The 27,845-nt window shown below is 42.0% G+C and overlaps 1 protein-coding gene across 1 annotated transcript in view; it reads right to left on the reverse strand.

The window, feature by feature from the left end:
• The window catches only part of LOC127659860 (ethanolamine-phosphate phospho-lyase), a 36,538-nt gene that overhangs the window by 5,059 nt on the left and 3,634 nt on the right, over positions 1 to 27,845 (reverse strand). Inside the window, exons 4-7 of the mRNA XM_052149822.1 lie at positions 20,302 to 20,376; positions 11,176 to 11,269; positions 9,407 to 9,523; positions 2,667 to 2,749 (exon numbers count right to left, since the gene is read on the reverse strand). Coding sequence (XP_052005782.1) covers positions 2,667 to 2,749; positions 9,407 to 9,523; positions 11,176 to 11,269; positions 20,302 to 20,376 — 369 coding nt within the window. The remainder of the gene's footprint in view (positions 1 to 2,666; positions 2,750 to 9,406; positions 9,524 to 11,175; positions 11,270 to 20,301; positions 20,377 to 27,845) is intronic.

The following is a 27,845-nucleotide window of genomic DNA, read 5'->3' on the forward strand; positions in this document are numbered from 1 at the left end:
TTGATAATTATGTTGTTTTTAAATCTTGCCTGATATTGTAATTGTGAAAACAACATATAAATAACTGATATATATATATATATATATATATATATATATTACAGCCTTATTCCAATATGGATTATATTCATTATTTTCCTAATAATTCTTCAAACAATACCCCATAATGACAAAGTGAAAGACGTTTGTTTGAAATCTTTGCAAATGTATTAAAAATAAAAAACGAAAAAAAAAAATTACATGTACACAAGCCTTTGCCATGACACTCAAAATTGAGCTCAAGTTTATCCTGTTTCCACTGATCATCCTTGAGATGTTTCTACAACTTGATTGGAGTCCATTTGTGGTAAATTCAGTTGATTGGACATGATTTAGAAAGGCACACAGCTGTCTATATAAGGTCCCACAGTTAACAGTGCATGTCAGAGCACAAACCAAGCAAGCAGTCCAAGGAATTGTCTGTAGACCTCCGAGACAGGATTATATTGAGGCACAGATCTGGGGAAAGATACAGAAAAAATTATCTTCCTAGAGATGGCCGCCCGGCCAAACTGAGCGATCGGGGAGAAGGGCCTTAGTCAGGGAGGTGACCAATTGATGGGTTGATGGTCACTCTGACAGAACTCCAGCATTTCTCTGTGGAGAGGAGAACAACCATCTCTGCAGCACTCCACCAGTCAGGCCTGTATGGTAGAGTGGCCAGACGGAAGCCACTCCTCCGTAAAAGGCACATCACAGCATGTCTGGAGTTTGCCAAAAGGCACCTAAAGGACTCTCAGACCATGAGAAACAAAATTCTCTGGTCTGATGAAACAAAGATTTAACATTTTGACCTGAATGGCAAGCATCATGTCTGGAGGAAACCAGGAACCACTCATCACCTGGCCAATACTATCCCTACAGTGAAGCATGGTGGTGGCAGCATCATGCTGTGGGGATGTTTTTCAGCGGCAGGATAACAAAGGAGTGGCTACGGGACAACTCTGTGAATGTCCTTGAGTGGCCCGGCCAGAGCCCAGACTTTAACCCGATTGAACATCTCTGGAGAGATCTGAAAATGGCTGTGCACCTATGCTCCCCATCCAACCTGATGGAGCTGGAGAGGTCCTGCAAAGAAGAATGGGAGAAACTGCCCAAAAATAGGTGTGCAGAGCTTGTAGCATCATACACAAAAAGACTTGAGGCTGTAATTAGTGCCAAAGGTGCTTCAACAAAGTATTGAGCAAAGGCTGTGACTACTTATGTACATGTGATTTATAAATTTGCAAAGATTTCAAACAAACTTATTTCACGTTGTCATTATGTGGTATTGTTTGTAGAATTGAGGAAAATAATTTATTTAATCCATTTTGGAATAAGGCTGTAGGCCTAACATAAAATGTGGAGAAAGTGATGCGATGTGAATAATTTCCGGATGCACTGTGTATAAATATATATACATACTCACAAAAAAATCAAACATATAAAAATCAATAAACAAGCACATGTAAACATATTCTGGATTTGAAGCCACAGCATCAACACAACCTTTAAAAGAGTATTCATGGTTCACCACAGGTTAAGCTCAATCGACAGCATTTGTGGCATAATGTTGATTACCACAAAAATGTATATGACTTGTCCATCCTTTCCTTTAAAAAAGCAACAATCTGGGTCACAGATGGAATGGAAAATGGAAGTGAATGGTGCCAAACAATAAATGATAAAATACTGTAATGATAAAATGTAGTTTCAAAACTACAGTATAGCCACAATACATAAACAATATGCAGGTTAGCATGAGTTTAGTGTGATAAAATAACTCACTAACCTTTCTGTGTAAAAGTTATATCCAATATTAGAACTTTGTTTCCATGACGACATAATGCTTTAAACATTGTAATCTTACAAAAAGGACATTTTAAGTAACACGTTTAACAAAATAAAGTGCTCATATAAAATTATAAGATTCACATTTTTTCCCTTTAAACCCTCCATAAATTTGCACCATTCGCTTCCATTGTACGTGCCCCAATCAAAAATTTGAAAAGAGGGACAATTGTAATTTTTTGTGGTAAACATTATTCCGCAAATTCTGTCGACTGAGCTCTAGTTGTACTGAACTCTAAATATTCCTTTAAGTAAACTTAGAAAAGATGACAGGCAAATGCAAAATAAATCCGCAACAAACTTTTATAGATGAACTGCATCACCCTTTAAATTTGCACTGAGTAATTTTGTCATCCTAGACTCACAGTGGCACCTAATGGCATGGATGTAACATCATTCAAAATCAATAGTTTTCTGTTATAAAAACTTATACTGTACAAATTTACTATACACAATCAGCCAGAAATAATTGAATCCAAGAATAACAGGGTGGTTACTGCGATTAAGTATTATTCCACTGGTCATGTGATGCTAACATGTCAGCCCCCATGAGGGGGCCCTCTCCACAAAGAATAAATATTTTAAAGGTTACTGATACGACTGAGTCTTCATTTTAATGTGAGTCAACATAATTTTCTAAATTACAATTTATTTAATTAGGAGTAAAACTTTTTTATAAGGAAAAAAATACTGAGTGCACCTTTAAGTGATACAGAAAAGCAACAATCATGTAACCAAAATTATTAATTTGGAGCCAGTCAAGCATACTGTAACTGGTTGGACTTGGTAGTACATACTGTGCCACTTTCTGGAAGTAGCCGACAGGAGGAATGACCTGCCCTCCGCAACTCTGCAGCGATTCAGCGATAAAAGCAGCAATCTACACAAGAAAAGATCACATGAGACCCCGTACCCTAGTGTCAATAAGTAAAGGTCCCACTGGTAGAGGCATCCTTTTTTAATGGTGCTTAACTATGACAGCCATTGCCATGATCAGAAGAGAGGTGAAAAAGAAGCTTGTTGACAAAAAAACATGAAGCTCAGGAGGAGGACAAGAGACTCAGAGACACAGTTGCCATGATTCCTGAACAAAATGGCAATTCATTAATCCATCTTCACAGATTCATGTCAAACTTGGATCCATAATTGAAAGTCTGAGTCTCACTTCTGAAATGGGAGTGTTTAATGAGCCCTCGTTCTCCTGCAACAGAGGGTTAAGAGGCTTTTTGACGACACACATGCATTTCTGTAAATCAGTGTGCCTCTAGGCCAGCCTTTTTCAAACTTTTTTCAGTCAGGGCACCTTTCAAAAGTGCATAAAATCTCAAGGCACCCCAGTTTAAAATATAATTTAAAAACACTGCATAACCCAAATGTAAATGCAAATGTCCTGTTTATTTAGACAGAACAGTAATGAACAGAGCATAATACGAACTGTAAATAACAATAACAATAATAATAACAACTTTATAGCACCTTTAAAAACACAGGTTTGCAAAGTAATTCACAAAATAATTAATCAGAGACACAAATGCCATAAAACCGTAAGAGGTGGACCGCCCGATACAAGAACCCAACAACAAATCCAGACCAGAACTAAAATGAAGTGCAGGATGCAGTTAAAATAAAATAAAAAGGGGCAGACATGAAAAAAAAATATATACAATACGATAAGAAAAAGATGCATGTTAAAAAATGCACCAGAGATAAGCAGGAATGTTTTTCCATATAGTGCTTGTTTTCATCCGTGCCATGCGCATGCACACACACCCACATACACCTACACACACAAACAATAATCCACAACGAGAGAGGGAGAAAGATCTACATGCGCGCATGCAGCGCATACGCTGCCACACAAGCCGGGGTGGGGGTGACCACAATCAATGAGAGACGTGAGCCTGGTGCGACGCACACAGCCGCCCTATCCTGGCAGGGATGGATGAGAGGCAGACACGGAGCTCCTGGTCCACAGTCCTCAGTCGCTCCCTGTACTTGTTCTTGATGTACGTCAGGCTTGAAAAGCTCAGTTCGCACAGATAAGTTGTGGAGAAGGGTAGCAAAATAGCAACAGCGCTACTTGAAGCCACTGGATACTCTTTTTTTCACTGAAATCCAAAACCTGTCCAATTCCATGTCACCAAATCTCATTTTCAATGTGCGGTCTTCCCTGATCTCCATCAGTTGCTCCTGTGTTGGCAGTGGCCAGTCCTTTGCGCTCTCCAGCGCGCTTGAACTCCAAGGATCACGGACCTAGTCAAACTGTGCATAAGACTCCGATGGAAAATAATGATTAAATCGCTCATCGAGAGATTTCAGATGCTGGGTTATGAGATCAGAAAGTGTACTGCTGTTTACATGCACATTGCACAGGGGAACATATCCAGCCTGCCCTGTCCCACAAAGGAACGCCAGAGTGTGAGCTTAGATCTGAAGCCACGCAGTTTGTCAGACGAGGAGAGGAGGTTTTCTTCTTTGCCTTGCATTTTAATGTTCAGCTCATTGAGGTGCTTAAAGATGTCAGCCAAATACGCGAGTTTTAGGCACCATTGCTCATCTGCGAGCAGCTCTGCATATGCAGATTTTTCTTCTGTCAAGAAGACTCTGAGTTCTTCTCTTAACTCGCACAATCGGCCCAAATCCTTCCCCCGTGACAGCCAGCGGACTGCCGTGTGTAGCAACAAGCTCTGATGCTCTGCCCCCATTTCCTCGCACAGAATCGAAAACAGACGGCTCTTTAACGGGCGCGCCTTTATGAAATTAACAATGTCCACTGCTCTGTCAAGCACGTCCGAAAGTTCTTTTGGGAGCGTCTTTGCAGCAAGTGCCTCTCTGTGAAGGAAGCAGTGGGTTGTTCGGATGTCAGGGTTTTGCTGCTTTGCCCTGCTAATGAAACCTTTGGCATAGCCCGTCATTGCAGATGCACCATCAGTACAGATACTAATACAGTTCTTAGAACTCAATCCTCCCTTTTCAAGATACTCAGTTGTCACACGATAAATTTCTTCTCCTGTTGTTTTGTTTGGAAGCGGTTTGCAAAATAAAAAATTCTCTCTGATACGGTCCCCATCCACAAACCGAACATTTGCCAAGAGCTGAGCGTGCCCACTCACGTCCGTTGACTCATCGAGTTGTAAAGAAAAATGTCCACTTGTCTTGATTTTCCCCAAAACGACATCTTCAATGTCCACAGACATGTCATTGATTCGCCTCCCTATTGTACAATCCGACAGCGGGACCTTTGAAATTTCTTTTGCAGCTTGAGGCCCTAGCATTTTGTTCACTATTGCTGTACATGCTGGCATAATTACAGTTTCTGCAATAGTGTGAGGCGTCTTTGTTTTAGCTACTATTTCAGCTACAAGGTAGCTAGCTTCCAGTGCCCTCTCCGAGACTTTAGTGGATTTAATCATCATTTGTTCTTGACGGCTTTGTTGACTTTTCATTCTAACAATATATTCAGGATCCTTGTCAGCAAGTGATGGATGATTGGTGGTCAGGTGTCTTTTAAGTTTGCTCAGAACCATCCCTTGGTGTGACAGTTTCATCCCACATATTAGACACAAAGGGAGAGGGCATGTTGCATCCCAAGTACTGATGAAGCCAAATTTTAGGTAACTGTCATTGTATGTTCTCTTTTTAGCCTTGTCTAACGTTACTTTTGCGACCTTTGGTGCCGACTCAGAGCTGGTGGAGGAAGTAGTAGGCTGAGGCTCCATTTCACAGTAAAAACTGTCCGGTTCTTGTGGGGCTTTTCTTTTTAAAAAACGATCCATGATGCTGTTGCTTGTTTCTTGCTCTTTGTGAAATCAAATGTATTTTCGCGGTTAAATGATAAAACAATGTAGCCAAGGCACGTGCAGGGGGTGGGGGGTGGGGGGGGCTTTGGGTGCTCGAGCCCCTGCCCTATTTCAAAATTAATCAAAAGTGCCCTTCTCAAACAATTATCAATGATAATATTGTGGTCAATAAAATTTTTTTTATTTGCTTATAATTATCATGACAATGTGTACAAAACTAGAGTGGCCTAAATTCACGTTTATTTTTACATTTCTGTCAGTCTGAGGTGTTGTTGCTATAACGCGTTTCTATGGGTTGCATCACTTGCGTCAAGTTGTGTGTGTGTCTTGCTTCGGTCTTGTGAGACGGATTTTTATGGTTAATTTTATATATATATATATATATATATATATATATATATATATATATATATTTTTATCTAAAATGAATTTACAATTTTATTAATACATTCATATGTTTAAAAAGAAGAAGAATATATTTATGTAAATTAAAATATATTTATATATGAAATGTCAGATTTTTTTTTTTTTTTTTTTTTTAGCCTACGTAATTTTTGGGCGGCACCCCGGACACAGTCAGGGGGCACCCCAGTGTGCCGCGGCACCCACTTTGAGAAAGGCTGCTCTAGGCCTTGAGGAAGCAAGAACTTTCTGCACTAATATCCCCATCTTTGATCAACCTGGAAGAGAAGGGAAACAGCAACAGGTGGAAAGCAGAAGAAATGTGGGGAGGGAGAAGAAGAGGATAAAGAAGAAATAAGTTAATGATGGAGAACTTAAGATATCACACAGTAAACCAGTGGAAAGATCATTTAAACATTTTTAAATAATAGTTCACCCCAAATTATATTTTTTGTTCATCGTTTACTCGCCCTCATGTTCCAAACCTATATATATATATATATATATATATATATATATATATATATATATATATATATATATATATACACAGTGCATCCGGAAAGTATTCACAGCACTTGAAGTTTGATTGAAATCTTTGTAAATGTATTAAAAATAAAAAACAACAAAAATTACATGTACGTAAGTATTCACAGCCTTTGCCATGACACTCAAATTGAGCTCAGGTGCATCCTGTTTCCACTGATCATCCTTGAGATGTTTCTACAACTTGATTGGAGTCCACCTGTGGTAAATTCAGTTGATTGGACATGATTTGGAAAGGTACACACCTGTCTATATAAAGTCCCACATTTAACAGTGCATGTCAGAGCACAAACCAAGCCATGAAGTCCAAGGAAGTGTCTGTAGACCTCCGAGACTGGATTGTATCGAGGCACAGATCTGGGGAAGAGTACAGAAACAAATTCTGCAGCATTGAAGATCCCAATGAGCACAGTGCCCTCCATCATCTGTAAATGGAAGAAGTTTGGAACCACCAGGACTCTTCCTAGAGATAGCCGCCCTGCCAAACTTAGCGATCGGGGGAGAAGGGCCTTAGTCAGGGAGGTGACCAAGAACCCGATGGTCACTCTGACAGAGCTCCAGCATTTCTCTGTGGAGAGAGGAGAACCTTCCAGAAGAACAACCATCTCTGCAGCACTCCACCAATAAGGCCTGTATGGTAGAGTGGCCAGATGGAAGCCATTCCTCAGAAAAAGGCACATGACAGCCTGTCTGAAGTTTTCTAAAAGGCCCCTGAAGGACTCTCAAGACCATGAGAAACAAAATTCTCTGGTCTGATGTAAAATATATTGAACTCTTTGGCTTGAATGGCAAGCATCATGTATGGAGGAAACCAGGCACCGCTCATCACCTGGCCAATACCATCCCTACAGTGAAGCATGGTGGTGGCAGCATCATGCTGTGGGGATGTTTTAAAGCGGCAGGAACTGGGAGACTAGTCAGGATCGAGGGCAAGATGAATAAAGCAATGTACAGAGACATCCTTTATGAAAACCTGCTCCAGAGCGCTCTGGACCTCAGACCGGGGCGAAGGTTCATCTTCCATCAGGACAACAACCCTAAGCACACAGCCAAAATAACAAAGGAGTGGCTATGGGACAACTCTGTGAATGTCCTTGTGTGGCCCAGCCAGAGCCCAGAATTGAACCCGATTGAACATCTCTGGAGAGATCTGAAAATGGCTGTGCACCAACACTCCCCATCCAACCTGATGAAGCTTGAGAAGAAGTCCTGCAAAGAAGAATGGGAGAAACTGCCCAAAAATAGGTGTGCCAAGCTTGTAGCATCATACACAAAAAGCCTTGAGGCTGTAATTGGTGCCAAAGTCGCTTCAACAAAGTATTGAGCAAAGGCTGTGAATAATTCTGTACATGTAATTTTTTTTATTTAATTTTTTTTATAAATTTGCAAAGATTTCAAACAAACTACTTTCACGTTGTCATTATGGGGTATTGTTTGTAGAATTTTGAGGAAAATAATGAATTTAATACATTTTGGAATAAGGCTGTAACATAACAAAATGTGGAAAAAGTGAAGCGCTGTGAATACTTTCCGGAAACACTGTGTGTGTGTGTGTGTGTATATATATATATATATATAATTTTAATCAAATTACATACATGGTGTCCCGATTAATTAATCACATATAACCCTCATATAACAATAATTAAATATATAATGATGAAATAATAATACATAGTTATCTTTAAATATTTAAAAACTATATATATATATATATATATATATATATATATATATAAAATATTCAGATAATTAAAATGAATTACATTCTTGTGGCAGAAGAGCTAATCATTGATAAGACAATACAAAAAGCGGCTTTAGAAAACAATGTATTGTTTACTACCATATTATTGAACATAAGCCAATCATTGGCATGCAGTTCACAGCAATTCATTTCGCAAGTGAATTTGACAATCAGTTCGAGATTTATTATCAGGGCTTGTTCAATGTACACCTGCGTCAGACATGCATCTCGGGTGCTTTGTGTCATAAACAAAATTTTTAGGTCACTGTGTCAAGTTAAATATAGTTTCATATTTAGAACACATCTTAAGATCCCTTAGTTCGAATTTGCGTTCCATCAAGTTTTTGGAACGCAAGAACGTAACTCATGTTTGTGTTGTGCTGCCTGCTGAAGGGTTGTTTTGTTCATTGTATAAACTGTGCGTTGCCATACAGCTGAAGTTTCACTTACTGCCCTCTAGAGTAAACAGGTGGTACTACATGCTTGCATTTCTCAGGAATCTTCCTTATTACAGTCTGGGGGCGTTGCGATTAATTGCGCAATTTTTTTTTACGTGTTATTTATTATAAAACTAATCGTACTGAATTAACGTGTTAAATCGACAGCCCTAATATATATATATATATATGTGGAACATAAAGAGAGATGTTAAGCAGAATGTTAGGGAATGACAGTTCAGTCACCAATCCCTATAAATGCATCTTTTTTCCATACAAGGAAAGTGAATTGTGACCGAGGCTGTCATTCTGCCAAACATCTCCTCTTGTGTTCCATTGAAAAAATCAAGTCATACAGGTTTGGAACAATATGAGAGTTAATAATGACAAAATGTTTCTTTCTAGGTGAACTATCCCTTTAAGACAGAAAGTTGTGAATTTAATATATTGGTAAATTAACTGCATTATAATCAAAGCAAAATGTGTATTTTACAATTCTTATTTGGTTTATAATGAAGGTGTTCAGTAATGGATCAAATTTTAAAGGTGCAGCCAATGAGGCATGATTTTGTGTGGATTTAAAGTAACTTGGATGGACATCCACTCACCTTATGTCCATTTCCTTGGGCCTTCTCAATTATATCTTTGACATTATCAGCATATGCAGTGGCAGGGTCTGGGTGGTCTTCACGATATTTGCCTCTATAAATGTCTGGACTGAGGGCCTATGGAAATGTAACATTTGTCGAAAATTAATAAAAGTAAATCTCTTGACTATGCTGGCTTAATTTAAATACAGTCTGTAAGTTTACACTTTCATTTAGCACATTTTTTTTTAATTAATAATTAATACATGATTCTTAATTCAGTTATGAAACTCTACATGGATCAAGCTGACACATTCGTTGATATATATAATCTGTTAAGCCAATCAGGTCACTTGGACCGATAGATCAGTTGACATCTGTTAAGGCCCTCGATATACATTTAAAACAAAATCTGGCCAAAAATAAGTTGTTTTCGCATTCGCTTAAGTGGTTCATAACAGTTCACCTCAGCAAACCTTTAGGAAAATGTCTTACCGGCTGCTAAAAACCTTACTGCCATTGGTTCACATCATCATTAAGGTGTGACCTGGAGCTCCATGTACCTTGAGGCCGATAGCTAATTTTGTTTATGTTGTTCAATCAGTCATAATCATTCAACATGAACACACCAGCATGCAGTTAGTATCAAGCTGGTGCAAATGTACCTACATTTGTAAGATCGTTCACTTAGAGACATTTTTCCAAGACCATGTCATAAGATTTTATTTGTTTAATTTGTCTCCAAAAGGAATCAAATCTACTCAGATACTCTCAAGTGCCCATTCACTGATCTGCAATATGCAGCGAAAGCCATTCACACATCTGCCCAAAGTAAGATATACCTATCATCATTCTTTTATCTTTATTCTGCACATTAACACGTTTATATACTCATCTTTGCAATTATTGCAGCAGCATATCATGCTCAACACAGCATGTTTGTGCATGTTCTAGCAGTAACAAGCCTTTGTACATTCTCTGCAGCAGTGTAAGTAGATTTAGTCTGCCAAGACCAAACCTACCAACTTGTTATATCCATAATAATACCTTACATTTATCCCAAGAGTTCTTTTTTAGTAACCTTGGAAATGTAATAGGTCTATAAAATCTGGATCTAACAACTTATTTGCTCAAGCTAAACTTACTAAACTGTAAACTATAGGCAATTCAATATTAAGCTAGTGTAAGGACAGAAAGATGAACCTCAGCTCAACCCTTTGACAACATGCAGACTGTAAACAAAGTACTATTATGGGCAGTCTTATCACTATTTGTGGAATGGCATTTCAATTCCAAAGCCAGGCTTACATTGAAGTCACAAGCTCACTGGATAGTATTGTAGTCAACTTTGAACATACAGCTTGACATTAAAGGCATAGAATGAAGGAGGGAGGCCTTTTACAGACACTTACCATAAAAAAAGGTATGCTAAGTAATAATGTGGCTCCCTAACTTGTAATCATCACAGTCAGACAGAATTCCTTACAACAAACACTCCACATTTTCAGGGATGTCAATCAATGGAGTCTGAACATCATAGGTACTTTGCTAGTGGCATAACAACTAAATATAATAATTATTAAAAGGCCATTTCCCTCAGTAATTAAATCTTATTTTAGGCTATGTAAACTATGGCTATGTTAGATTAGTCAGCATTAGACAAACACAGTTCAACTTAATAGAGAGAGAAAGAGAGGCTTCTGATTAGAGGCTTCGCCAACATTTGAACTAGTTTCACTTCAAGAATAGAGTCTGAGCAAACGTGTGTAAGCTCACATTGCACCACTCACCACATGCACATGTTGGCTGTGCTCTGCACCGGCAATCTGATGAAACTTATATGGACTGATATCAATAAGTGATGACACGTGACCATGGTAGGCACTGCAGGAGAAACACATTAATGAACAAAGCAAAAAACAATGATACAATGTCATCTAATCACACATAACAGATGCCAGGGATGTATGAGAGGGCTTGATTTATCTTATCTTGTAAAAATTATTTTGCTTATGTCGGTGAAAATTGGCTGAAATTATCAGACTAAAAGTTAGCAATAAATCAGATGCAATATTGCTTAAGAGGACAGGGCTTCATTCATCTTAACATGGACAAGAGAATGCATTCTTTTTGCAAAGCATTGCTTTTGCAGATTCTGCACCACAAAGGCATAATGAAATAACTACGGTAACACAGAAACTGAGACAAAAATGGCTTTAAAGTGTTTTTGATTGCCTAGCCAAATGCCAACATATTTCATTCATTTTTAAAAATATTTGTAACGCCCCCTTCCTGTCACTGGGAATTGTAATGGGTGACGCCCAAATTCTTTAGTATGATGGGTTTAGTTTAATTTGTGCTGTTATCTATTTTACTTCAAATCAAAGGGAAAATGTGTAAGTGTAATTCACCACAAACAAGGAATTAACTCCAACTTAAATTTAATTAATTAAAATGAATTATCTGTCAATATTGTGCAAACAAACAAACAAACAAAATATTTGGCACTGTGTTATTTTTCCTTTCACATGGCTTTCACATGTACATTAACAATCAATAAAATCAAGGAAACAAAGAAAGGTTTTCAAAATAATAGAATAACCTCCTAAGCCGGCAAATACTTTTAATACCCCTTAGTTTCTGCTGCAGGCCTGTTCCGCTGCTTGGGTCCGTAGAGGCCAAACACACGGCCGCTTCACTCAATTGAGCCACAAATAAAATAAAAACAAACCAAGTACCTTTGCTGAAGATTTGAATCTATTTAATCACGATCGATCACGGTCCGTCAGGCTCCATACCGGAATCCATCTCACCATCGCGATACGCACTCAACAGCCGTCAGCAGTGCGTTATTCATCCAGTGGCTCGGATGCTTACCAACACGGGATCTCGCTCCGCTCAGCAATGCACAGGACTCCAGTCATCAAACTCTCCCGAAATAACATCTGTCGTCGTTCTTCTTCACAATGAACGCGATCATAGACAGTTCACTCAGAATGTACTGGCTCGCCGCCAGTGGTTCATCCGTGCACGTCTGTGACGCACTTTAAAAAGCTCGAACTTCGCTGTCACGCTTAGCCAGCAGTAACTCAGTTCAAAATCCACTCTAATATCCTTGAGATGAACTATAATGCATACATTTTTATACACAGTTCACACTTTCTAAAGAGTTGTCTCGCCGACAGCCCAACTGTCTTCCACCCTATATCTCGCGCATTCTCTCTCTCTCCTCCCGGTTCTCGTGCATTCCCTCCTTCATATCCTCACACATGATAGGTTATTCTTCACAAAATACCCAATCACATTATAAAGAAAGAAAAATAACAGGCCCTTACAGTTAGGTTATTTCTAAACACATTTTTCCACAGTACATTTTAACCTAACTTTATACATTTTTGTATACAACTTTGTAGAAAACTATTTAGATTTTAAACCTCTAACAGATTCCCACCTGGGCTACACTCTCCCGCCCTTTAAATGGTCCTCATGCCCCATGAGACCTAACACCTTTTAGACGGAAATTCAACCTATTTTAATTACTATTCCCCTATGAACAATAGTCAGGGGATGATCTGTAGTATTCCCCAACTCATCGTAAGTAAGTTTGAGGACAGGTTTCACTTTCCTTTGAGATCTTCTAGGGAAATTCACCTCAATTTGTTCTTCTACATCACTTATCGAACCATCTCTTTCTAACCGTGGGGGTTCTGGGCTGCTCTCTTGCCCAATTGTTTTTTTCACATCCTGAAAATCTTCTACACCATTGCACATATCTACAACATTGTCTGGAAGATTCACATCTGCAGTGAACATTTCTCCAAGTTCTTCTTCAAAAGTCTCATTCTCGTTTGTTTCATGAATTTGCTTTTCAAGAGTCTCATGATACTCTTTTTCATGACAACATGTTTCAAACTCATTTTCTGTCTCACTATTCGCTTCATTGTCTCTCAGACTCTGTGATTCAACAAAATGCATGTTATGACTGTTATCATAACGGGAACCTCTCTGATGTCGGGTTATAGGCCTATTCATGGAAGGCAGTGAGTCTTCCTCTGAGGAGATCCTAACCATCTGCCCAATAGGCAGTAAATGATCTCTGTGAAGGACTCTTGAACGACCCATGCCACTCTCTGGCTTGACTGTGTATACAGGCAAATCTTGGTATTTATTCATCACCACATATGGCAATTGATTCCATCTACTTTGCAGTTTATGCTTTCCACGAAGACCAAGATTCTCCACAAGCACTCTGTCACCTTTAGTCAACGTCTGGTGTCTTACAACTTTATCGTAAGCTTTTTTGTTTCTCATGTGCACTTTAGTTGCTGCTTCTTCTGCAAGATCATAGGCTCGTTTCAAATCTCTTTTCAGTCCCTCTACATATTGAGAATGACTGACTCTCTCTTCCTCGGTCTCAAAATAAATATCCACCGGTAGCCTAGCCTTCCTACCAAACATGAGGTAATACGGTGAATATCCGGTGGCGTCACTCTTCGTACTATTGTACGCATGTACAAGCTGACTCACATAACGACTCCAGTGCCGTTTTTGTGTAGTGTTCAAAGTTCCTAACATTGACAGCAACGTTCTATTGAAACGTTCTGGCTGAGGATCACCCTGGGGGTGATAGGGTGTTGTTCGGGATTTCGAATCCCTAAACTCTTCAAGAGTTCTTGGATCACTCTTCCTTCAAAATCCCGACCCTGATCCAAATGGATTCGGGCTGGTAGTCCATAATGGACAAAAACTTCTCGACCAACACTTTAGCTACAGTGACGGCTTTTTGATCTTTGGTAGGATATGCTTAGCATATCTACTAAAATGATCAGTGACAACCAGTATATTACTGAAACCTGCTGTATCAGCCTCCAGAGTCAGAAAATCAATACACACCAACTCCATAGGACCCCAGAAGTTATCTGATGCAACGGAGCTGCCCTTGTACGAGTAGTCTTCCATGAAACACAACTGCCACAATTTTTCACATAGTTTTCTACCATCTGTGCCATTCGTGGCCAGTAGAACCTGTCCCTAATCAGACTTGTTGTGCGTTCCACTCCCAAATGACCCAAATCATCATGTAAAGCCTTAATCACTTGTAACCGAACTTGTCAGGTAACACTAATTGAAATGTTTCATTTCCTGATAGATCCCTCACAACTCTGTGCAATAATCCATCCTTGATTTTCAGCTTCTCACTCTCACGTTTCATTAGCATTACCTCTTGGGGATACTGACTCAAATCCGATGGCCACAAATCTGCACTCACAAACTTCTTTACCACTCCTGTGACCCCATCCAGGTCTTGACCCTTCCTCAAATCAGCTCTAGTGAATTGTTCCAACTGCCCCATTCCAACATTGGTTGCAAAAGCGTACAGCTTAGGAATACCTTCTGCAGGCACCCCCAACCTGTCGACTAGTCGCTCTGCATTGGCTGAGTTTCCTAACTGAATACAATTGCATATTCCTTTCACCTCAACCTCTGAAAGATGTTTCCAGATATCAGTATGTGAGTCATTCCAACGCCTTGATAATAGATCTGCATCAATGTTTGTATGACCGGGCGATACTTAACCTCAAAATCATAAGTTGCCAAAGCAGCAAGCCATCTATGCCCAGTGGCATTGAGCTTTCCAGTGGTCAGCACATACGTAAGCGGATTGTTATCCGTCACAACAGTAAATTTCACACCATACAAATAGTCGTGAAATTTCTCCACCACCGCCCACTTAAGGGAGAGAAATTCAAGCTGGTGGATATGATACCTCTGTTCGGCAGCATTAAGCCCTCGGCTAGCAAATGCAACGGACGTAACCCCTCAGGATACACCTGATTCAACACAGCCCCCAACCCCTTCAGGCTGGCATCCACGTGCAAGACATACGGCCTTGTAGGATCAGCGAATGCTAATACAGGAGCATGAGTCAAACAGTCAATGATTTTATGAAAGGCTTCAGTGCAGGAATCAGTCCATCTAAACCCAAATGGTTCTGACTCATGATGGTAAGTTCGATCAGAAACAGACTTTTGTATTTTTCCCTTCCTAACTGGAGGATACCCCTTGGTAAGGTCAGTCAAAGGCTTAACTATAGCAGAGTAGTTTGCCACAAACCTCCTATAATAGCCACAGAAACCCAGGAAAGACCGGAGAGACTTCAGATCAGTTGGCTGCGACCATTTAGCAACTGCTTCGGTTTTATCTGGGTCAGTTGATACTCCATCCGCTGAGACTATATGACCGACATATTTGACCTTGTCCCGACATATCTGACACTTATCCAATGAAACCTTGAGACCTACCTCCTCAAGGCGATCCAACACCTTTAGGAGTCTTTCCTCATGTTCCTCCAATGTAGTTCCAAACACAATAAGGTCATCAAGATATACTAGTACCTGGAGCAAATTCATGTCTCCGACAGCCTTTTCCATGAGACGTTGAAATGTCGCAGGGGCCCCCGTGACCCCCTGCGGCATCCTCTCAAATTGATAAAACCCTAAGGGGCAGATAAAGGCTGTTTTCTCTTTGTCTGATTCAGACATGGGTATTTGGTAATACCCATTCCGAAGGTCTAATACAGAGAACCAGCAACTTCCAGCCAAACAATCTAGAGCATCATCAATCCGCGGGGTGGTATATTGATCGGGTACGGTCTTGCTGTTGAGGGTTCTGTAGTCTATACACATACGGATTTTACCATTTTTCTTCCTAACAATTACTATAGGAGAAGCATATGGGCTCCTTGACTCCTTGATTATTCCTGTCTCTAGCAAATCCTTCAAGTGTCTACATACATCCTCTATATCTGCAGGAGCTATCCTCCTTGATCTTTCACGGAAAGGCCGAGTGTCCGACAATCGTATGTAATGCTCCACCCCCTCGGCTAGTCCCACTTCCCACTCGTGTACGGAGAAAACATTGCGTTTCTGCACCAATTTCTGTCTAAGCCTCTCTTTCCATTCCACAGGAATGGGAGAATCCCCAAAATCAATAAGGCTTGGATCTATTTCCTCAGACTTGGTCTCTCTCATCGGTGGAACAGCCATGTCCGCGACTTGCAGATTCCCAAGCAAAGTACCTTCAGGTATGATAACCTCTCGCTTGGTCTCATTCTGTACAAGCACAGAGAAATTCTCTTCATTTACAGCTGAAGCTAAAGCCACCATAGGTTGAACCATCAAACCTTGAGGCAGTGGGGTTAAATCATCAGCCTCCACCAGAACTATACCCTTTGTCACTGATTGAGGAAATTCTGCTTGACAACTGACGCAACAAATGTCTTCTGGTGGAATGATTACTGAACCAGGTCCTTTCCATCTCAACCGACCAACAACGTCATCCTCACCAATCTGACTCACTTTGACCTCAATAGACTCAGGCAGGCTATCTGGTAGAAAGCTTTTTATATTGAAAACACGAACCAGATTGCTACCCTTTTCTTTGTCACAAAGAGCAAACAGTCTCTGGAACAAACTGGCATTAGTCCCCAATATTACAGGAGTCTGATCAGGAGAATTCGGTCCAGGGCACACTAGAGCCAGCACTGACAAGGTTTCTAGAGTGCCAGTCAATTCTCTAGGAAATTGAACGTCCACTACTACGTAACCTTGGTAGGGGTAACTTTCGTCACTAAGTCCCCAAATAGCCAATCCGGACACTGGATGAATAGGTACATGAGACAGATGCTTCTGGTACCATTTCTCAAAAATAATGGTCACTTGTGACCCACTATCCAACAGTGCAGTGCAAGGTTGACCATTTACTTTCAATGTCACCGTGGAAACTGGTCCCACCAACCCAGCCGGAATCGCAACTGATGCTGTATTCTGGACCATCTGTGTTCTAACAGAGCAGTGTGTTGTCTCCTTTTCAGGACCAACATCAGTAGTACTTTGTTTCTCTTTAGCTTTCCGAAGGGAAGCAATAAGCTTCCGGATTACCTTCCTTTCATTCTGCGTAACAGTGCATTTAGTAGAGATGTGACCATCCTCCCCACAACGGTAACAAAAAAAATCATCATCCTCCTGGGGATGAAGTTTCTTACTGCCATTATTACTCACTCTTACTTTCACAGCAGTAGCAGTAGCAGGTTGCGCTGGGTCTCTACTTTCCAATGTCTTCACTTTCTGACTCAGTCTGTCAACTTTTTCCTGTAAAGCAGAGGCTTCAGTTGCTTTATCCTCTGATGTACACGGCATAACCAATACTTTTGTGTTAGCACCTTCTTTGCTGACAGAGCTGGACTTCATTTTCAATTCAGACATTTTGGCTTGCAGAGCCCTCACATCGGCTCTAAGCTCTTGTAACTCTAAATCAGTTGTAGAGACACAATCCTGTGCTCCAACACTCCGAACCCTCGCATGGACTTTGCGTCGAGACCGTTCATATTCCTCCTCCACCCTAATTTGACTAAGCAACTCAAGAAAGGTAGGAGGGTTTGCTCTTTTCTCTTTGAGACGTAACTGCAAAAGCATAATGTCAGCCCAGACTGCTCCTCGCAACAATTGCTCAACTCTCACTCTATCCATATCCTGAGCACTTACACCCCCCTTCCTGACAACCTTAGTCAGAAAAGGTTCAAGCCTCTGTACGTAGTCAGACAACATCTCCCCAGATTTTTGCTGAATGAGACGATATGCAAAATACAAATCTTCTCCAGTTTCTGGAGATCCAAAAGCCCTCTCAACCGCAGAAATATACTCATCTGAGCTAACTTCAGGGTTGCTGAACCGTAAGGACCTAACAATTTCCAGTGCAGGACCCCTCAGACTTTCTATTATTCTACGTCTCTTCTCCTTTTCAGGACAGTCACTGCCCTCTACCATCATTGTTGCCTGTTCAAGCCAATACTCAACTTGTTCCTCTCCCATTGGAGTAGGGATGATACCCGAAAACACTCGAAGTCGACGATAACTGTGACTCTCAGCCATACTTCTGTTAGACTGCTTCATCAGTTCAGCCATAGCATGAATGAAGAGGTCTTCAGTAGTACCTTTAGCAGATGTTGAAGAAGCTAGATAATCCTGGAGATCAGCAACTGTTTTACCTTCAGTTTGCAAGAAATTCTGTAGTTTGCCAACAAAGTCATCTGACGACTCAGGCCTTTGATCCACCACTATTATGTGCCACACAGTTGTGCCATCATCACTCCTCACTTCAGGAGGAATAATCTGTGGGTTTATTTCTTCCCTACATTCACATAGAACCAGCAGACCTCCGGCTTCAACACTGTAGGTCCTACCTCTTACTCTTACACGGCCCCAACAGCGCACAGTTTGTATCAGTTCTTCAATTTGGTTTATGCTGACTTCCTCTGCCACACCAGCAATCATTGTAGCATGAGCTGGATCAAGTTGTTCTCCTTTACACCAACTACTGAGTGTATCTTGGTATTTGCGGTACAATGCAGGCTCCATGTTTACTCTCACAAATGACAACAAGGGAAGTTAGATACAACTGAACATCCTAGATAACCACAAAATTATGAAACCCATCCCAGCGGTGCCTCCATTTTATGTAACGCCCCCTTCCTGTCACTGGGAATTGTAATGGGTGACGCCCAAATTCTTTAGTATGATGGGTTTAGTTTAATTTGTGCTGTTATCTATTTTACTTCAAATCAAAGGGAAAATGTGTAAGTGTAATTCACCACAAACAAGGAATTAACTCCAACTTAAATTTAATTAATTAAAATGAATTATCTGTCAATATTGTGCAAACAAACAAACAAACAAAATATTTGGCACTGTGTTATTTTTCCTTTCACATGGCTTTCACATGTACATTAACAATCAATAAAATCAAGGAAACAAAGAAAGGTTTTCAAAATAATAGAATAACCTCCTAAGCCGGCAAATACTTTTAATACCCCTTAGTTTCTGCTGCAGGCCTGTTCCGCTGCTTGGGTTCGTAGAGGTCAAACACACGGCCGCTTCACTCAATTGAGCCACAAATAAAATAAAAACAAACCAAGTACCTTTGCTGAAGATTTAAATCTATTTAATCACGATCGATCACGGTCCGTCAGGCTCCATACCGGAATCCATCTCACCATCGCGATACGCACTCAACAGCCGTCAGCAGTGCGTTATTCATCCAGCCGGCTCGGACGCTTACCAACACGGGATCTCGCTCCGTTCAGCAATGCACGGGACTCCAGTCATCAAACTCTCCCGAAATAACATCTGTCGTCGTTCTTCTTCACAACGAACGCAATCATAGACAGTTCACTCAGAATGTACTGGCTCGCCGCCAGTGGTTCATCCGTGCACGTCTGTGACGCACTTTAAAAGCTCGAACTCGGCTGTCACGCTTAGCCAGCAGTAACTCAGTTCAAAATCCACTCTAATATCCTTGAGATGAACTATAATGCATACATTTTTATACACAGTTCACACTTTCTAAAGAGTTGTCTCGCCGACAGCCCAACTGTCTTCCTCCCTATATCTCGCGCATTCTCTCTCTCTCCTCCCGGTTCTCGTGCATTCCCTCCTTCATATCCTCACACATGATAGGTTATTCTTCACAAAATACCCAATCACATTATAAAGAAAGAAAAATAACAGGCCCTTACAGTTAGGTTATTTATAAACACATTTTTCCACAGTACATTTTAACCTAACTTTATACATTTTTGTATACAACTTTGTAGAAAACTATTTAGATTTTAAACCTCTAACAGATTCCCACCTGGGCTACATATTTGTAGAGCTGCGTTTTGTCTTTACACAGCTGCATGTATACCCATTAGCCAAATAACATGAATGTCGTCCAACATGAATCCAGATGAGTCCAAAAAAAAAATATAAGATAAAGTTAATATTTATGCTGTGAACTTCGCGATTCTAAGAACCTGGTTACTATTTAGGTCCAGGTGCAGAGGAAGAAGAGACATTGACGGTGTGCTGTTGACTTACTTATCCAGTGTGATGATGTCTTTGTGGCCAGTGTACTGCCAAGCCAACCTCAGGGCCAGATCATTTGCCTCTGACCTAGAAGTCAAAAGAGAAATGTTCATCAATGCTGAGTCACCATGCGGACTTGACTATCAAATTGCTGCGTTTAACTCTGAAGACTTTTCCTCCCTGTAAGTGCTACCTAGCATTCCATCATAAAGCTGTCTAGACTTAAAAAATATTGGTAATTACAACACCTATTACAGTGTTTTTTAGAGAACCCTAAGAAGTAATTTGCTACAGAGGCTGAAAGTGACAGTCAAAATGGTTTTATTTTAAAAAACCGTTGCATCCTAAGCACTGATAAAGTTCAGTAAACTCGAATTACAATTGCCTTTGCAATTTACATCAACTTGATGTTCCTTTATGGACCCTCTTCACTTTTCCAGATTTGGAACGTGGAAGTTCCCTTACGAGGGAACTCGCGATGCGTCGATGACGCTTTGGGAACGCTTTTGCGTGATTACCTCTGAAGCACGTATGTCAACTAGTCAAAGGAATGAATGAACGCCACGGGCGGGTGACATCATGACCAGGAAAGGATATAAGCACATCCGGTGCGTTACTCGCGTTAGCTTTTGTGCCTCAGCAAAGCGCTCTGAGTCAAAACTGTCTGTCTTATTTACTGTTGTCTGTCTCTCATTATATTGGATATTATGGCGAAACAACTATTTAAAGCCTGTGCTTCTCCTTGCCCTCGTTATATCACGGGTGGAGATACACATGAGCTTTGTGTAGTTTGTTTGGGAGTGGAGCATGCGATGTCAGCCTTCGAGGAGACTGACTGTCGGCATTGTGAGCGTCTGCCGCTCCGCACGCTCCGCACGCTCCGCTCCCGTCTGTCCGCATTTGAGGATGATGGACAGGCTCGCGAACCTCAGGGTTCTGGACCCGCGGCTGCCGAGGCAGCTCGGAGAAGGCTCACTTGGGGTTCGCAAATGGATCTCTCGGCGGGGTTGGAGACGGGCTCTGCCTTATCTCCTCCTTTACCCGAGGGATCCATTGCTCTCTTGCCGGTGTCGGAAGCCCGCGCTGTGGCTTCTTCCGCCCGGGAAGAGAGCCCGACACTTCGGTGCTCTAGCTCTGAGGAGGCGGAGTTACTGAGCATTTGTGAGAGTGACACAAACACAAATCCCAATAAGGGGAGAGGATTCGCCATCCCACTCCCCAGCATATGAGGAGCTTATTGAGGTGATAACTTGTGCTGTTAAAAAGTAAAATATTGACTGGCCAGCAGAAAAAAGAGCTACTCATCCTAAAAGCAAATTAGACGAGCGTTTTCTCACATCTAATGTTTCATCTCAACCACGGGCCCTTCCATTTTTTCCTGATCTACATAGTGAGCTATGTAGATCATGGAATAAACCATATTTGTCACGTCTTTTTAGTCCCCATGTTCACACATATTCAAATATAAAGGGGCTGAAAGATTTTGGTTATGGGTTGATGCCCCCAGTGGAACAGACGCTCGCGAGCTATCTGTCTCCTGGGTCAGCATCGTCCCTGAAGGATCCCGTGTTGCCGAATAAACCACTAAAAACCACATCCAATTTAGTGGGTAAGGCTTATACGGCAGCAGGTCAAGCTGGAGCCTGTCTACACACGATGGCAGTGCTCCAAGCCTATCAGGCAGATCTGCTGGGGGATATCGATAGGAGTGAGGGAGTTAGTCCCGACGAAATTCGAGAACTTCGTCGGGCTACAGATCTTTCTCTCAGAGGTACGAAGGAGACCGCCCGTGCTATTGGGCGGTCTATGGCAGCCCTCGTAGCTACTGAGAGACATCTTTGGTTAAATCTTGCAGAGATTAAAGATAAAGAGTGGGCTTTTCTTTTAGATGCCCCTATGTCTCCCTCTGGTCTTTTCGGTGACTCGGTGATTACAGTTGTTGAAAGGTTTCAAGAAAATAAAAAACAATCTGAGGCTTTTAAAAAATTCCTTCCTCGCCGAGTCCATCCCCCTGGGAATGCTGGGCGTGAGCATCCCCAGCCAAGTTCCTTGCACCGTGTGCAACAGAAAATAAGTGTTGCGTCTCGTGCTCCTCCGAATAAATCTTGGGGACCGAGCCAACGCTCTCAGCCGAAGTCGGCTAAGTCTAAGCCGGATCTGAGGACCGTACTTACGGCTAAGAAGGCTTCGGCTCAGAAAAGGTCCTGACGGTATGCACGTCAGACCATCGAGGACAGCCCCAACCGGGGTGGAGCAGTGTACACCTCAGTATACGGTGCCCGCTCCACTTCGGGGTCCTCATGGGACCGGTCTGCCAACACCGCCACCCTTGGTGCTTCGGGGCGCAGTGGTATCCAGCAAAAGTTCGGCGCAATGTCGACTCGACGTTGCATCGGACGTGAGCCCTCTGAGGGGGGTTCAAAAACAGTCAGTTCGGTTGTTTCCTGCCAATATGCTTCAGGTCGCCGAAGTGGCTGTTCCTTTAACACCAGAGGCCAGTCTCGAGAGACTGGTACCCTTAGTAGATTTTCTGACAGAGTGGAAGAATCTGGCGAATATATCTCCTTGGGTCCTGCAGATAATAGAGAAAGGTTACAGAATCCAATTCGGTTCTCCTCCGCCTCGTTACAACGGGGTGTTACTCACGGTAGTACATCCCGAGCAGGCTCTGGTAATGGAGCAAGAAGTAGAGTCTCTCTTAGCAAAGGGAGCTATAGAACAGGTGTACTCCCCCGACAGAGAATCGGGGTTTTACAGCCGATACTTCATTGTTCCAGAAAAGGATGGGGGTTGCGTCCAATTTTAGATCTCCGTTTGCTGAATCGTGCAGTCATGAAATTGAAATTCAAGATGCTCACACTCAAACAGATAGTGACTCAAATCAGATCCGAGGACTGGTTTGTCACGATAGAGTTTAAGGATGCTTACTTCCATGTCTCCATCCTCCCTCAACACAGGAAGTTCCTCAGGTTTTCTTTCGGGGCAAAGAATACCAATATCGGGTGCTTCCATTCGGTCTAGCTCTGTCACCCCGCACGTTCACGAAGTGCGTAGATGCAGCTCTGGCCCCGCTCAGGCTGCAGGGCATACGCATTCTGAACTACATCGACGACTGGCTGATTCTGGCGGATTCAAAGCAGTCAGCGGGTCGGCATCGAGATGTCGTTCTCGCTCATATGAAAAAATTGGGGTTGAGACTCAATGCCAAGAAGAGTGTACTTTCTCCATTACAGAGAACCACTTTCCTTGGTGTGGTATGGGATTCAGTCACGATGCGGGCCACACTATCGCCCGTTCGTGTAGATACTATAATCACAGCCACAAAAGAGTTGAAGCTAGGCCAGTCACGCACTGTGAAACAGTTCGAGAGACTGTTAGGCCTCATGGCAGCAGCGTCCAATGTGATCCCCTTTGGCCTGCTGTACATGAGACCTTTGCAGTGGTGGCTCAGGACCAGAGGGTTCTCCCGAGGGGAACCCACTTCGTATGATCAAGATCACGCGGCGGTGCATCCGCGCCTTGATTATATGGAGGAAACATTGGTTCCTGTCCCAGGGTCCGGTGTTGGGAGCTCTTTGCCATCGAGTTGCTATATCGACAGACGCTTCTCTCACCGGCTGGGGAGCGGTAATGGAATGCCGCTCAGCTCAGGGTCTGTGGAGGAACCATCATCTCTCTTGGCACATAAATTGCCTGGAGATGATGGCCGTCTTCAATGCGTTGAGACATTTCCTCCCAGATCTGAGGGGCCATCATGTGCTTGTCCGTACAGACAACACATTGGTGGTCTCTTATTTAAATCGACAGGGGGGGTCTGCGCTCGCGTCCACTCTGCAAACTGGCACACCAGATCCTCTTGTGGTCCCTGGGGAAAATACTCTCCCTGAGGGCAGTGTATATCCCAGGGTACCAGAATATAGGAGCAGACACCCTGTCGAGGCAGGTGCTGAGGCCAGGGGAATGGAGACTCCACCCCGAGGCGGTGGAGCTCATTTGGGAATTTTACGGCCAAGCAGAAGTGGATCTGTTTGTGTCTCAGCTTACGACACACTGTCCACTTTGGTTCTCCCTCACGCAACCAGCCCCCTTGGGGTTGGACGCTATGGTACAGACGTGGCCGAGGCTACGTCTGTATGCATTTCCCCCTGTTACTCTGCTCCCAGGAGTTCTGGAGAGAGTCCGCCGGGACGGAGTAAGTCTACTATTAGTAGCTCCACGGGCAATTTGGTTTGCGGACCTAATTCATCTCCTCGACGGCCCTCCTTTCGAGGTACCTGTCAGGAGAGACCTTCTGTCTCAGGCAGGGGGCACAATATTTCACCCCCGACCGGAAATTTGGAACCTATGGGTTTGGCCTCTGAGGGGGCCCAACTTTTAGAGAGTGGTCTCTCGACTGAGGTCGTTGAGACCATTCTTAGCTCCAGAGCTCCAGCCACGAGGAAATTATATACACTTAAGTGGAGAGTTTTCACATCTTGGTGTCACCAGTATCAGCGAGATCCAGTTAACTGTTCAGTCAACACCGTACTTGAGTTTCTCCAGTATCGCTTTACATCAGGTTTATCTCCTTCTACCTTAAAGGTTTACGTGGCGGCCATTGCGGCTTTCCACGCCCCTGTGGGTAGTACATCTTTGGGTCGAGACCCCCTGATTATTCGTTTCCTTCGTGACACCTTGAGGCTGAGGCCTGCGGTTCGAACTAGGGTGCCGGCATGGGATTTGGCGATAGTTTTGGAAGGCTTGTCTGGGGCTCCCTTCGAGCCCATAGAATTAGTTTCAGAAAAATTTCTGATGTTCAGAACTATCTTTCTGTTAGCCATTTTGTCCCTAAAAAGAGTCGGAGACCTTCAGGCTCTTTCGGTGTCTCCCACCTGTTTGGAATTTGCACCGGGTATGGTTAAGGCGTTCTTATACCCTAAGCAGGGTTACGTCCCTAAGGTGCCAACCAATGTTCCAAGGCCTATTGTACTGCAGGCATTCTGTCCTCCTCCGTTTACATCTTCGGACCAGGAAAAACTGAATCTCTTGTGTCCAGTGCGAGCACTGGACACTTATGTCCACAGGGCTGCCCCGTGGAGAAGATCTGATCAGTTGTTTGTCTGTTTTGGTTCACCTAAGAAAGGTCTTCCTGCTTCTAAACAGACAATCAGTAAGTGGATAGTTGAGGTTATTTCTCTTGCATATGAGTTCTCTGGCCAGCCGTGCCCTTTGGTGGTCAGAGCTCACTCTACTCGAAGTATGGCGGCCTCTAAAGCCCTCTTATCAGGAGTTTCCCTCCAGGAGGTTTGTGATGCGGCAGGTTGGTCCTCGCCGCTGACTTTTGTGAGGTTTTATTGCCTGGACCTGGAAGCTGCCCCAGGATCCCAGGTGCTTTTTACTTCATTTGCCGACAGTTTTTTATCATCTGGCATTTTGTAATTATGGCGGATTGGGTATTATCGTTCCCAAAGCGTCATCGGCGCATCGCGAGTTCCCTCATAAGGGAACGTCTCAGGTTACGACTGTAACCCTAGTTCCCTGAGAAGGGAACGAGACGATGCGTCGATGAAACTTTGGGAACGCTTTTGCGTGATTACCTCTGAAGCACGTATGTCAGCTAGTCAAAGGAATGAATGAACGCCACGGGCGGGTGACGTCATGACCAGGAAAGTATATAAGCATATCCGGTGCGTTAGTCGATCGCAGGGATGCAGGAAGTATGGCAGGGCGACGCATCGTCTCGTTCCCTTCTCAGGGAACTAGGGTTACAGTCGTAACCTGAGACGTTAATTAGAGTTGGTTACATTTATATAGTGATGAATGGGAGACCACAGCACATATTATTTTTGCATACCCATTTACTCCAACAGCAAAATAAAAAATTACGTTTCCACAACTTTCCAAAAGAGACACTACTAGAGCGAGATGGATTACGACAGTCAAAAGAGAAAGATGCCAGATTTACTGTCACTCCCTAAGCAGATGTATTGAAATCCCATTGCAGCAGTGAAATATTTTTATTTAAAATATTTAAATTTAAATTATACTCCAAGCGTGAAACAACACAAAGACTAATTTTATATATTTTCAATAAACATTAAAAAATGTCAATTATAGAAATATTTTCTAGATATTTTACCACATCTGTAAACGCTCTAGACAAGAACACTGGCAATTGGCTCTCTGCAATATATTTTCCTGGCTGGGTGTGAAGATTTGTGTTCTCATGCAGCTGTCTTCATAAAAGCACAGTCTGGTTAGTTAATTATGTTGCGCACGTGTAGAAAGAGGTGTTTGACACTTGTTTATTTATATTTGTGTAAAAGGTCAGAGGATTCAAACAGGGATCACTCAACAGTTCTTCTCTGCATGAAGCAAGTATAATAATCCCTACTGCATGTACACTGAGCTCTCCGAATGTACTATGTCATGGTTAAATGGCCTGGAGTAGTGGTTCTTCAACTTTTCAGGCCAAGTTCCACCTTTGATTAAATAAGAACATTCAAGCGCCACCTAGTCTATACAATGTTCCATCTAATTATTTTCTCAGTATTGGGTACATTTACATCTCTTTAAGTGTAAGCTTAAAGGGAACAGTTCACCCAAAAATGTACAGGTTGTCATCATTTACTTACCGGTTGTGTTCCAACCCAGTATTATTTTCTTTATTTAACCTTGAGTGACCCAGCATCTACATGTGTGGACATAGTATATTGGCTTCGCTATACGCAACAAATAATTTAAATTGATGTAAATTGACTGAATACTGTTCACAAACCTCTAGACTGTCATTTAAGGGTTAAACTTCTATCTAGCGCACCGAGTCACGTGACACAATGACATAACATTGATTTCTGTAAAGTGCTTCTAAGGCCGCAGAGCCAACAGCCTTTGGTAAGAAACCTCTTTAAGTTTTTCATTGAAACTGTTTGGGTGTATAGAGTAGCATCTCTAATTTGTTTGATATGCAGCTTTAAAAAATTCATTCATTTTTCGTGCCTAAGCGCGCTGATAAACAAGAAGTCCACATAAATTAATTTTGGGACTTTATTCCCTTAAAAACAAAAAACATGCACGTTTTTTTGAATAACTTTCAACATTAACACATCTGTGGGTCATTTCACTTCATTTTAATTTAAATTTTGTTATCACTGTTCAATACGGTTCTATTTATTAACATAAGTAAATGCATTACTATATTTACTGTGCATTTACATATTGAGAATCAATGAGCTGAGCAATTTTTATTTTTAAAATTAATATGGAGTTAGGATGAAACTAAGGTGCATATTGAACTGTTCAGAAGCCAGTGCAGACAGACAGCATAATGGAGGTTAAGTCATTCACTAACTATGGAGAAAGGGAGCATCCTATAGCTTTCCTATGCAGCTAAGTGCATTTACCACTAACACACGGTCAAAAGTTCTGTTTCAGGCTACAGATGATGTTTGGACCACTCAACATGTTTGGCAGACATGGGACAATGTTAATCAGTACATAGATTCAGAATTTATAATGCTACATTTTATTTTAAGATGTTTGGCTGTGATGCTGGCCATTGCTTAGAATCAGAATTA

This window comes from Xyrauchen texanus, chromosome 2 (assembly GCF_025860055.1).
Source record: "Xyrauchen texanus isolate HMW12.3.18 chromosome 2, RBS_HiC_50CHRs, whole genome shotgun sequence".
Classification (NCBI taxonomy): Eukaryota; Metazoa; Chordata; class Actinopteri; order Cypriniformes; family Catostomidae; genus Xyrauchen; species Xyrauchen texanus.